Source organism: Chiloscyllium punctatum, chromosome 36, assembly GCF_047496795.1.
Source record: "Chiloscyllium punctatum isolate Juve2018m chromosome 36, sChiPun1.3, whole genome shotgun sequence".
NCBI classification, from domain to species: Eukaryota; Metazoa; Chordata; class Chondrichthyes; order Orectolobiformes; family Hemiscylliidae; genus Chiloscyllium; species Chiloscyllium punctatum.
The window spans coordinates 56,322,649-56,336,476 of record NC_092774.1 but is presented as its reverse complement, the minus strand read 5'-3'; the positions used below and the strand labels follow the sequence as shown (position 1 = coordinate 56,336,476).

The window sequence follows — 13,828 nt, the reverse complement described above, 5'->3', positions numbered from 1 at the left end:
ATCTTTCGAAAGTTCTTGCGTAATACTGTCAAAATTGGCCTTTCTCCAATTTAGAACTTCAACTTTTAGATCTGGTCTATCCTCTTCCATCACTATTTTAAAACAAATAGAATTATGGTTGCTGGCCCCAAAATGCTCCCCCACTGACACGTCAGTCACCTGCCCTGCCTTATTTCCCAAGAGTAGGTCAAGTTTTCCACCTCTTCTAGTAGGTACATCCACATACTGAATTAGAAAATTGTCTTGTACACAATTAAGAAATTCCTCTCTATCTAAACCTTTAACACTATGGCAGTCCCAGTCAATGTTTGGAAAGTTAAAATCCCCAACCATAACTATCCTATTATTCTTACAGATAGCTGAGATCTCCTTACAAGTTTGTTTCTCAATTTCCCTCTGACTATTGAGGGCTATATAATATAATCCCAATAAGGTGATCATCCCTTTCTTATTTCTCAGTTCCACCCAAATAACTTCCCTGGATATATTTCCAGGAATATCCTCCCTCTGCACAGCTGTAATGCTATCTCTTATCAAAAATGCCACATCCCCTCCTCTCTTGCCTCCCTTTCTATCCTTCCTGTAGCATTTGTATCCTGGAACATTAAGCTGCCAGTCTTGCCCATCCCTGAGCCATGTTTCCGTAATTGCTATGATATCCCAGTCCCATGTTCCTAACCATGCCCTGAGTTCATCTGCCTTCCCTGTTAGGCCCATTGTATTGAAATAAATGCAGTTTAATTTATTAATCCTACCTTGTCCCTGCCTGCCCTGACTGTTGACTCACTTCTGTTCTCAGCTGTACCTGTTTCAGATCGATCTCTTTCCTCACTATCTCCTTGCGTCCCCCCCCGCCCCCCCCACCCCACACCCTTACTAGTTTAGATCCTCCCAAGCAGTTCTAGCAAATTACCCTGCCAGTATATTAGTCCCCTTCCAATTTAGGTGCAATTCATCCTTCTTTTACAGCTCACTTCTACCCCAAAAGAGATTGCAATGATCCAAAAATGTGAATCCTTCTCCCATACACCAGCTCCTCAGCCAAGCATTCATCTGCTCTATCCTCCTATTCATGCCCTCCCTAGCTCATAGCACTGGGAGAAATCCAGATATTACTACCCTTGAGGACCTCCTTAAATTTCTGCCTAACTCTCTCTAATCTCCCTTCAGAGTCTCAACCTTTTCCCTTCCGATGTCATTGGTTTCAATGTGGACAATGATCTCCTGCTGGCCCCTCTCCCCAGTGAGAACATTCTGCACCGTCCCCGAGACATCCCTAATCCTGGCACCAGGGAAACAACGCACCATTCTGCTTTTTCTCTGCTGGCCACAGAACGTCTGTCTGTACCTCTGACTACAGAATCCCCTAACACGATTGATCTCTCATTGCATTAGAGCCAGTCTCAATACCAGAAACCTGGCTGTTCGTGCTACATTCCCCTGAGAATCCATCACCCCCTATATTTTCCAAAACAGCATACCTGTTTGAAATGGGTATATCCACAAAAGACTCCTGCCTTTGTGCCGACCTCTCTCACCCTCCCTGGAGTTAACCCATCTATGTGACTGTATCTGAGACTTTCCCCCCTTCCTATAACTGCCATCAATCACATACTGATGCTGTTGCAAATTCCTCATCGCTTCTATCTGCCTGTCCAACCGATCCACTCAATCTGATAAGATTCGCATCCAACAGCATTTATGGCAGATATAATCCACAGTAATCCTTAAACTCTCTTTAAACTCCCACATCTGACAAGAAGTACATATCACTGCAAAGGTCATTTTTGCTCCTTCACAATCTACAGACCCAGAAAATAACACCGTTTTATTCCTCTACAAACACTGCCCCAGGTTAAATTAATAGCTATGGCTTATATTTTATGTTTAATCAAAAGACTTATCTCCAAAACCATATAATCAAGAAAGAATCCACTATGCTCACTACTGCAGCTTTTCTCTTTTACAGACTTAAAACAACAATTAACTTATCTGATTCTGTGCTGTGAACTTCGCCCAAGATTCCTCCAAGATTAGTTGTGAATTTCACTGTTTGTTAATTTTCCCAGTTGCACTCCGATGTCCAGCGATACACGAATTCAAACTGTCATTGAAGAAACATTTAGACAGGTACATGGATGGGAGGGGTATGGAGGGATATGGCCTAAATGCAGGGAATGGGACTAAATTAATTGTGAAAACTAGGCATCATGGGAACTGTTTCCATGCTGTAGACCTCTATGACTTAATTTCAACACAGAAGGTTAGAATCGTAGAATCCCTACAATGGGGAAGCAGGCCATTCGGTCCACCAAGTTGCCACCGACCCTCCAAAGAACATCCCACTCAGATCTACCCCAACCCTGCATTTTCCATGGCTAATCCCCCGAGCTTGCATATCCCTAGACACTGGTAATTTAGCATAGCCAATTCCCCTAACCTACGCATCCCTGAACACTATGGGTACTTCTGCACGGCAAATTCACCCTAACCTGCACCTCTTTGACTGTGGGAGGAAACCGATGCCGACACTGGGGTAATGTTCACACCCCACATGAACATTGCCCAAGGCTGGAATTGAACCTGGTCCCTGGTGCTGTGAGACAGCAGTGTTAACCACTGAGCCATTGTGCTGCCCATGGTGATTATGATACTAAAGGTTTTAATTTGATATTTTAAGTTAAGAACAACACCTGTGCCCCCGTAACCCGACAAGCTTTTTTTTTTGTTTCAAACACCCATTCAGTTTTGAAATCATTGATCCTTTGACTGGTGGGGAGAGTTTCAAAGAGATTTACCAGATGTTGTTGGGGATGGAGGGTTTGAGTTATGTGGATAGGATGGATCGGTTGGGACTCTTCTCACTGGAGCTTCAGACATTGAAGGTGACCTGGTAGAGGTTTATAAAATCTTGAGGGGTATAGATAAAGTGAATGAGGTGTATTTTCCATAGGCTGGGGGATTTCAAGACTATGGGGCACATTTTTAAGGTGGGAGGAGACAGAGTGGCAAAGGTTTTTTACACAGTGGTTCATGTGTGGAATGAACTGCCGGAGGAAGTGGTGGTGCTGCTACAATTACAACATTTAAAAGCAGAGGTTTGGGGGGGATATTGCATCAGCAGCAGGCAAGTGGGACGAGTTTAGTTTGTGATTATGTTCAGCAAGGACTAGTTGAACAGAAGGGTCTGTTTCCATGCCATACGACCCGAGGAGTCATTCAGGTTACGATGGTCTGACTATCCAGATAACGTATGTGCTCACATCTCTATTGGTCTCTGATCAAATGTTACGGTATATATAAGACGACAGAATGTAAAGGAAGATCTTTTGGTTTTGGGGATGTGGAAACCAGAATTGTCTGTTCTGAATCTCTGCGCTGACTTTCATAATCTCTTTATACAGGTTACAAGAAGGGAAGGATCTACAGAGAGAAATCTGAAAGCAAAAGTCATTTCAGGTTTGAAACAGCTACTCAACTCGCCATGATCTGAAGATCACAAGTCTCTGGACCTCCAATGTGAAACACTTATCTATTCTGTTGGCTTCAAAGGTTTTTAAACATCAGTGCGATTGGAAATGCATGGAGTGTGAGAACACCCACAGATGTGTGTGAAAGTGTTCGACTGACCATCAGAGGAAGTATCCCCAGGAACACTACCTGAGTGAGAGTCTTCCTGTGTACTTGGCTGTGGAAGGAACTTGAACCAGTTAGACAGATCGAATCCTCACTGCACAATTGTTACGGACCAGATCGGATCCCCGGACAAATACTTTAAGAAGGTAGCCGTGACCCTCAATTTTTTCTCATTTTAAAGCCATATGTGAAATGTGACTGCTGGCCGTTAAGCAAAACATGATTTGCTTAAAGGCTGTCATTAAAATACAGCTAAAGAGAGGAATTTAGGATAACTCTGCAGACTGGAAACTTAATAGACACAGAGTAACTGTTACTAACTAACTATTCCGGTACAGTAACATCCCATTAAGCACACCCTTTTTGCAAAAAGGCGAATTCCAACACACATTTTCACATTGTGTTCTCCAGAAGGAACGAACCAACAAGAGCAAATTCAGAGAGAGTAGCAGCCAAGAGACACTCACTAAAGCTTCCAACTCCTCCTGCTTAAGGTACAAATCTAAAATAAAAGTAGAAAATGTGGTCGAGGGTGCTGGACACACCCAAGCTGCTCCCATTGGTCTGTTCTGAATGTTGTGGTTGTGCTAGCCTCTGCCATTTCCTCTAATGGCACGTTCTGTGTGCGCACCACCCTCTGGGTTGGGAGTGGAGGTTGTCCATTGGGTCGTTTGTGTCTTTTCTCTCTCATCTCGGACCTATGCCCCATGGTTCTGGACTCCCCCATTCTTGGGGGTGGGGGTGGGGGATCCTTAACTATTCACCCTACCCACACCGTCATGATTTTGTAAACCTCTATAAGGTCACCCCTCTTCTTGTAAATCTCATTAATGAAAAGCCAATGTCCAACTGATAGATGTCCAGCTCCCAAAATAGTCTCTCATATTAATTTCCATCAGAAAGTGGTGATGCCAAGAAAATGTCTTGCTCCCTCTGGGGTAAGGACTTGGCCACTTCATCCGGCCGATAGTTGTATGAATCGTAGAAGAATCATGGAATCTCTACAGTGCAGAAACAGGCCCTCAGCCCAACAACCCATACTGTGCCTCTGAAGAGTAACCCACCCACACCCATTCTTCTACACTATTGCTCCACATTTACCCCTGACTAATGCATCGCACCGACACATCCCTGAACACTATGGGACAATTAAGCATGATCAATTCACCCTAACCAGCACATCTTTGTGGGAGGGAAAGAAGCAACCGGAGGAAACCCACACAGACAATGGGAGACAACTTGGAAACTCCACAAAGACAGTTTCCCCGAGGGAGGAATCGAACTCCGACTGAGCCAGCAATTAAGACCCTGGCAATTTCCACTTACTTCCAGCCTCTTGTCTCAAAATCCGCTGGAATTGAAAGATTCCACCTGAAGTTTTATTTCGCTTCAGTTCGATCAACGAATCTCTGTTTCCTTTGTCACAATTCTGACAACCTTAGAGGGGAGGGAGCAACTGGAGATTTATTTTCAGTGTTAGATTTATTTTCAGAGTGAAACGTGATAGATGTATGCCTCCCAACTCCAATTCACGCTGTGTCAGTCGGTTTCCCTTCGTATGATCAACCTTACCCATGTCGTCTTTTCCCCAGGGATGGGGAATTGAAGATTACAGGGGATGGATTTGAGATGTGAGGGGAAAGACTTCGGAATGACCTGAGGGGAAATGCCTTCATGTAGAGGGTGGTGCAACAGTTCTGGTCGCCACATTACCAAAAGGATGTGGGCGCTTTGGACAGAGTGCAGAGAAGGTTTATGAGGATGTTGCCTGGTATGGAAGGTGCTAGGTATGAAGAGAGGTTAGGTTTGTTTTCATTAGAAAACAAAGGAGATTGAGGGGGGACCTGATTGAGGTTTACAAAATCATGAAATATATAGACAGGGTGGATAGGGATAAGCTTTTTCCCAGGGTGAAGGACTCCATAACGAGAGGTCATGCTTTCAAGGTGAGAGGTGGAAAGTTTAAAGGGGATACATGCGGCAAGTACTTTCCACAGAGGGTGGTGGGCACCTGGAACATGTTGCCAGCAGAGGTAGTAAAGGTAGGCACGGTAGATTCATTTAAGATGCATCTGGGCAGATGCATGAGTAGGTGGGGAGCAGAGGGATACAGATGCTTAGGAAGTGGGCGACAGGTTTACACAGTAGTTTTGATCGGCTCAGGCTTGGAGGGCTGAAGGGCCTGTTCCTGGGCTGTAAATTTTCTTTGTTCTTTGTATGTGGAGTTGGCTGCTAGAGAAAGTGATTGAGGCAGATACAATAACAACATTTAAAAGGCATCTGGATGGGTTTTTGGATCATAGAAGTATAGCATCTCTACAGTGTGGCAACAGTCCCTTTGGCCCAAAACATTCACACTGGCTTTCTGAAGAGTATCTCACCCAGACCCATTCCCCTATTACTCTACATCTACCTCTAGAAGAGTACCCTTCAGTTTCCAGAGAAAAAAATCCCAGTCTATCCAACCTCTCCCTATAACTCAATTTTTCCAGACTCGGAAGCATCCTAGTAAATCTGTTCTGCACCCTTTCTAGTTTAATAATTTCCTTTCAATAGTAGGGTGTCTAGAACTGAAGGCAGTACTCCGAAAGTGGTCTCACGAACGTCTTATAAAGCTGCAACAAAATGTCCCAACTCAATAAATACTGAGAAACTGGAGATTGGTAATCAGAAACAAAAACAGAAGTTGCTGGAAAAGCTCAGCAGATCTGGCAGCATCTGTGGAGAGAAATCAGAGTTAACATTTTGGGATCAGTTTTGAGGGGCACCAGACCCAAAATGTAAACTCTGATTTCTCTCCATGGGGTGGTCCTATGCTCAGTGCTCTGACCAATGAAAGCAAGCGTGCTGAAAGTCATCTTCACCGCCCTGTCTACCTCTGAGTCCACGTTCAAGGAACTATGCACCTGCACCCTCTAGATCACTTACAATTGACCTGTATATCCTGCCCTGGCTTGACCCACCAAAATGCAGTGATCTAAATTAAACTCCATCTGCCAATCTTCAGTCCATGGCTCACTTAGAGTCATAGAGTAAGACAGCATGGAAACAGGTCCTTCGGCCTAAACTGGTCCATGGTGCCCACCCAGCTAGTTCCAATTAGAGTCATAGAGATATACAGTTCAGAAGTGATCCTTCAGTCCAACTCATCCATACTTACCAGATACCCTAACCTAATCTAGTCCCATTTGCCAGCACTTAGCCCATATCTTCATAAGCACTTCCTTTATTCATATACCCATCCAGATGTCTTTTAAATGCTGCAGTTGTACCAGCCTCCACCACATCCTCTAGCAGCTCATTCCAAACACGCACCACCCTCTGCTTGAAAAAGTTGCTCCTCGGGTCCCTTCCCCTTTCACCCTATGCCCTATAGTTCTGACTTTCCCACCGCAGGGAAAAACCTTGTATATTTACCCTATCCATGCTCCTCATGATTTTATCAACCTCTAAAGTCACCCCTCAGCCTCCGATGCTCCAGGGAAAACAGCCCTCTGATTTTGGTGCAGCATCTGGTATAGTTTCAGCTGACCTCAATGTATTTCCAATGAAGTTAATCATTTCACTGAACGATAAAGAGATGGACAGGGTTGGGGTCTGGCCCCGGACCTTTGTGACGTTTCCCAGACTCTGATCTCCCTCCTTGAGGCTTTTTCACACTGGATCCTGTATTCATGTAACATTTACCGGCTGCATCGTGGCAGCTGCCAATTCATTGGATACTTGCCCATCACTTCAGGAACCTTTTAAATTCCTCATTAAAGGCGATCCAAATGCATATTGATCTTTGATCAGTTCCATCAAATTTATGGTTACACCTACTCTTAGAATTCTTTCGCTAATAAGTTGTTGCGTCCCATGTTTACCAGTCACCTCTATCTTTATCCTTGGGTGTCTTATAATGTATTCATTCACCTCACATTCCAATGTCTGCTAATTTCTGTATCAATAATTCGTTCCTCTCTGTATGATATGGGGCTGCTTTCACTATCTGAAACTGGTTGGAATCTTTTCTTCTAATGCTTTAATAACTTTTTTTGTGTAGGTAGATCTGAAACTACTAAAGGACCTATATCTATAAATATTTGAAGGATCTTGGAGTCACAGGGATGTACAGCACAGAAACAGACCCCTCGGTCCAACCTGTCCATGCCGACCAGATATCCCAACCCAATCTTCTCCCACCTGCCAGCACCTGGCCCATATCCCTCCAAACCCTTCCTATTCATATACCCATCCAAATACCTTGTAAATGTTGCAATTGTACCAGCCTCCACCACATCCTCTGGCAGCTCATTCCATACTCGTACCACCCTCTGCGTGGAAAAAGTTGTCCCTTAGGTCTCTTTAATATCTTCCCCTCTCACCCTAAACCTATGCCCTCTACTTCTGAACTCCCCGACCCCAGGGGCAAGACTTTGTCTGTTTATCCTATCCATGCCCTTCATAATTTTGTAAACCTCTATAAGGTCACCCCTTAGCCTCTGACACTACAGGGAAAACAGCCCCAGCCTGTTCAGCCTCTTCCTATAGTTCAAATCCTCCAACCGTGGCAACATCCTTGTAAATCTTTTCTGAACCCTTTCAAGTTTCACAACATCTTTCTGATAGAAAGGAGACCAGACTTGCACGCGATATTCCAACAGTGGCCTAAACAATGTCCTGTACAGCCGCAACATGACCTCCCAACTCCTGTAGTCAATCCTCTGACCAATATAGGAAAGCATACCAAATGCCGCCTTCACTATCCTACCTACCTGTGACTCCACTTTCAAGGAGCTATGAACCTGCACTCCAAAGTCTCTTTGTTCAGCAACCTACTCTAAATATTAGAACAGATTGATTAAATAATTAAAGAGTCGACAGAGTTATTATCGTTTTACTTGTCAGAACTATATTAAGCAAACATTTTTTGCAAGATGTCTAACTCCTGTCAACTAATTACAGCTGCATTAACCATGGCTAGTTGTCTGTGTCCTGCTAAGTTATGGACAGTCAGAACAGGAAAAGACCTTGGCTATTTACCCTATCGGTGCCCCTCATCATTTTATAAACTTCTGGAATTGTCTGAAGACAAGTATCTGTGATTCTGGAGATCACTGGAGGAGGCCAAGATGGTACTTCTGGCTGAAGATTGCTGTGAGTACTTCAGCCTGATTTTTTGTGCTGATGTGCAGGGCTCTTCCGTCATTGAGGATGGGGATATTGGTGGAGCCACCTCCTCCAATGAGTTCGTTAATTGTCCACCACCATTCACTATTGGATAGGGTAGGACTGCAGAGCTTAGATCTGATCCATTGGTTGCATTATTATTATTCACAATTTATAATAATGATTTGGAGTTTGGGACAGTGGGTCACAGGTCAAAGTTTGCAGAGGACTGTGAAACTTTGCAGAGGAACATAGATATTTTGAGTGAGTGGGCAAAGGTCTGGCAGATGGAAAACAGTGTTAATAAATGTGAAGTCATCTATTTTCATAGGAATAGCAGTAAAAAGGACTATGACATGATGGTGAGAAGTTGCAGCATGCTGCTGTGCTGTGACCTGGGTGTCCTTGGACATGAATCAGAGGGTTGGTCTGCAGGTGCAACGAGTAATTAAGACGACAGATGGAATTTTGTCCATCATTACTAAAGGGATTGAGTTTAAAAGGCGGGAGTTTATGTTGGCCGTTCCGACAATCAATTCTATGCCAGACCCTCCGAAGAACGTTTCACACAGATCCCCCTCCCACCCTATCCAGTCATTTCTGCTGGTGGGTGAGACCTGGACTAGGGGTATTGGCCTCAATATGAGGGGGGAGTAGAATTCGGACAGAGATGAGGAGGAACTGCTTTGGAATCTTTGGAATCCTCTGCCCAAGGAAGCAGTAGAGGCAGCTTCATTAAGTATATTCAAGAGACAGCTGGATGGGTTTTTACATAATAGGAGAATTAAGGGTAGTCGGGATCATGCAGATAGGAGGAGCTGAGACAATGGATCGATCAGCTATGATTTTAATGAATGGCAGAGCAGGTTCAATGGGCCAAATGGCCTACTCCTGCTTCTATTACTATGAAACTATAACCCTGCATTTTCTATGGCTAACCCACCTAATCTGCACATCCCTGGACACAATGGGCAATTTAGCATGGCCAATCTAAATTGAGGCTGGTGAGCATTGTAGTGATGTGAAAAATGAATGTCAGAGAATGATAGAAAGGGACGAGGAGGATAAATGTACCAGCACTCAAATTTGGATTCTAAAAATCACAAAACTTGAAACTAAAGAGTGTGTCTGAATGTATGCTGCATTGTCACAAAACTGAATGAATTGACTGCACACGTTGAAGAGAATAATTATGATCGGAGACTCTTTAGAGAGATGTGGCTTCAGGATGACAAGGATTAGATCCTGAATATTGAGGGGGTGCCATTCAAGTCAAATGGGAAGCTAGCTAAAGGTAGAGAGTTGGCACTGCTAACCAAAGCACTGATAACATGGTAGTCTAGTGTCAGCTTGGATTTCAGGTCCTGATTTCTCGTCCTCTGTTGATCTCCCTGTTCCCACAGAGGAAGATGTCAGCTGTTCTCAGCTCTGCTGAAGCTCTGACTTCTGCGCCCACCCCCAGCTCTTTACACCTTCTGGAACAATGAAACATTCAGTCGATCAAGACCCATTCCACAATCTCCCAGTCTTAGGTCGCTTTTAAATCTTTGCCCTCTCACCCTAAACCAATACCCTCTGGTTTCAGACTCTCCCACTAAATCTCGACAGTTCACCCTCTGCTTTTGACGGCCCAAGGGCAACATCCCCATCCTATTCAGTCTCATTTTATACCACAAACCCTCCAACCCTGGCGACATCCTTATCAATCTATTGGAGTTTCACGATATCTTTCTATCCTATAGGAGGGAGACCAGAATCAAATGCAACATTCCAAAAGTGGCGTAACCAATGTCCTGTACAGCTGCAACTTGACCTTCCAACTCCTATACCCAATGCACTCAGTGGGTCAAATGGCCTCTTTCTGCACTGAAGGTGTTTATGATTTTAATTGATATAATATGTAGATTTATATTAAATATAAATTGCTTCATATGGTGTAAGTCTGATATTCACTGTTGTACAAGCTGCATGGCTATGATCTTTTACCTAATATAGTAATGGAATTACATGCTGTATTTCTTGTCATCAATTTTATTTAATAGGTGAGCAGGAAGTCATTCAGCATCTTAACTGGTTTTATTTTATCAGCAGTGGAGTTTAATTTAGATAAATGTGAGATGCTGCATTTTGGGAAAGCAAATCTTAGCAGGACTTATACACTTAATGGTAAGTCCTAGAGAGTGTTGCTGAACAAAGAGACCTTAGAGTGCAGGTTCATAGCTCCTTGACAGTGGAGTCACAGGTAGATAGGATAGTGAAGAAGGCGTTTGGTATACTTTCATTTATTGGTCAGAGTACAGTAGTTGGGAAGTCATGTTGCTGCTATACAGGACATTGGTTAGGCCACTGTTGGAACATTGCGTGCAGTTCTGGTCTCCTTCCTATCGTAAAGGTGTCGTGAAACTTGAAAGGATTCAGAAAAGATTTACAAGGATGTTGCCAGGGTTGGAGGATCGGAGTTATAGGAAGAGGTTGAATAAGCTGGAGCTGTTTTCCCTGGAGCGTCGGAGGCTGAGGGGTGACCTTATAGAGGTTTATAAAATCATGAAGGGCATGGATAGGATGAAAAGACTTTTCACTGGGGTCAGGGAGTCCAGAGCCAGAGGGCATAGTTTTAGGGTGAGAGGGGAAGTATGTAAAAGGAATCTAAGAGGCAACTTTTTCACTCCGGTACGTGTATGGAATGAGCTGCCAGAGGAAGTGGTACAATTGCAATATTTAAAAGACATCTGGATGGGTATATGAATAGGAAGGGTTTGGAGGGATATGGGCCGGGTGCTGGCAAGTGGGACTAGATTGGGTTGGGATATCTGGTCGGCGTGGACAGGTTGGACCGAAGGGTCTGTTTCTGTGCTGTACATCTCTATGACTCTATGATGTTTCATTTTCATATCCTTATTCAACTTCATTTGGTTACAATGACTTGGAAATGAAGTTTTCCTCAATACACACTTAAGGCTATCTGGCTGCCTGATGCATCCTGGATAATATGTGATCAGCAGGCATCTGGCAATCTACAGGAGTTGTCATTTTTTTTAAGATTACTTAGTATAGGAAATAGGCCCTTCAGCCCAACAAGTCCACACCGGCCCACCAAAGCGCAACCCACTCAGGCCTATTCTCCTACATTTACCCCTACACCTAACACTACGGGCAATTTAGCATAGCCAATTCACCTAACCTGCACATTTTTGGACTGTGGGAGGAAACCGGTGCACCTGGGGGAAACCCACGCAGACACGGGAAGAATGTGCAAACTCCACACCATCAGTCGCCTAAGGCGGGAATTGAACCCGGGTCTCTGGAGCTGTGAGGTAGCAGTTCTAACCATCATGCCGCCCACATTATATTTATTTGACTGTACTGACCGTGATCACTTATTTTGTGAATTTCGTTGCAGAAAGACATGGGAAAAGAAATCTGAAACCAAATGTTACATCAACCTCTGATGGAGCCACTTGATTCATTGGGAAAGGAGATCAAGGAAATCATACCAAACATCATCTTTACTATCCTATCTACCTGCAAGTCTGAAGGAATTATGAATCTGTACTCCAAAGTCTCTTTGTTCAGCAACACTCCCTAGGACCTTACCATTAAGTGTATAAGTCCTGCTCTGATTGATTTTTCAAAAAATGCAGCACTTCACATTTATCTGAACTAAACTCCATCTGCCACTCCACAGCCCATTGGCCCATCTGATCAAGATCCTGTTTTAATCAGAAGTAAACTTCTTCGCTGTCCACTATACCTCCAATTTTGGAGTCCTCTGCAAACTTACTCTACCTATGTTCACAGCCAAACCACTTATATAAATGATGCAAAGTAATGGACCCAGCACCGATCCTCGTGGCACACACTGGTCACAGGCCTCCTGTCTGAAAAGCACCCCTCCACCATCATTCTGTCTTCTACCTTTGAAAAAAATAATTCTGAGGTCAAAATTCCTCCCATCGTTGTGGTTCTGTTCGCCGAACTGGGAATTTGTGTTGCAGACGTTTCGTCCCTGTCTATGTGACATTCTCAGTGCTTGGGAGCCTCCTGTGAAGTGCTTCTGTGATCTTTCCTCTGGCATTTATAGTGATTTGTATCTGCCGCTTCCGGTTGTCAGTTCCAGCTGTCCGCTGCAGTGGACAGATAACAAATCACTAAAAATGCCAGAGGAAACATCACAGAAGTGATTCACAGGAGGCTCCCAAGCACTGAGGATGTCACCTAGATAGGGGACGAAACATCTGCAACACAAATTCCCAGCTTGGCGAACAGAACCACAACAACGAGCACCCGAGCTACAAATCTTCTCCCAAACTTTGAATCCCTCTCCTCTTCTTCTCCTGCTCACATAATGCTGGGTGTAGCCAGCCAGCTAGCTGAGAGTCAGTCCTCAACGGAGGTTTTTTTTACTGAGGTGACTAAATCTCTTGGTTAAACCTTTTTTTAAAATCCCCTCACTACTGCTACTGTGGTCGTGCTTATTTTTTCCCCAGCACCCATGTGTGTGTGGAGTTGTGAGATAGCAGATACATTCAATTTTGCTCAAAGCACACAATCTGCAAGCAGTCAATCCATTAATATTTTACAAATTCCTACTTTGGAAGTAGAACCAGTCTGACTCAACATTAGGAGACAGGCAGGCCCTAACCTCACACCTTTAATACATTCTCTGAGCTGAAATGTCACCTTCAAATTACATCGAGAATATTCCTTATAAGTAGTTCTGGGATTTACATATTAATGAACCTGCAACCCATTCTCAAAGATGGAAGACTTGATAGCAATCTAGATTTGTTCAATTCAGTTGTATGACACTGCAATGTTTTGGTACAAATTCTATGTCTTGTGATCCTGCTCCACAGCTACCTGATGAAGGAGCAGCACTCCGAAAGCTAGTCCTTCCAAATAATACCAGGTTATATTCCAATACGTTGGTCTGATTTTTACCTTTCTTTGTCGTGAACACAGCCCACACTTTCTGCTGCAGGCAGTAACCTTTACAATGTTGATGAAATGATGCAGTACTGCAGAGATGAAAAACTTAACA

The 13,828-nt window shown here is 43.8% G+C and overlaps 1 protein-coding gene across 18 annotated transcripts in view; it reads left to right on the top strand.

Annotated features, from left to right (window-relative positions):
• Positions 1-13,828, top strand: part of LOC140460513 (uncharacterized) — a 191,136-nt gene that overhangs the window by 144,470 nt on the left and 32,838 nt on the right. For 6 of the 18 annotated variants that reach the window (XR_011954140.1, XR_011954136.1, XR_011954134.1 and 3 more), the window contains 5 exons: positions 3,405-3,782; positions 4,048-4,130; positions 8,584-8,775; positions 10,530-10,659; positions 12,188-12,930. The exons of 2 other annotated variants lie outside the window; for them this stretch is intronic. Coding sequence is in view for 4 of the 16 variants with exons in the window: in XM_072555092.1 (XP_072411193.1) it covers positions 3,405-3,459; positions 3,553-3,664 (167 nt within the window). In the remaining 12 variants the exon portion in view is untranslated. Of the gene's footprint in view, positions 1-2,069; positions 2,131-3,404; positions 3,783-4,047; positions 4,131-8,583; positions 8,776-10,529; positions 10,660-12,187; positions 12,931-13,828 lie in introns of those variants that run through there. 10 more of the 18 variants (XR_011954141.1, XM_072555092.1, XR_011954142.1 and 7 more) reach the window with 9 other exon arrangements.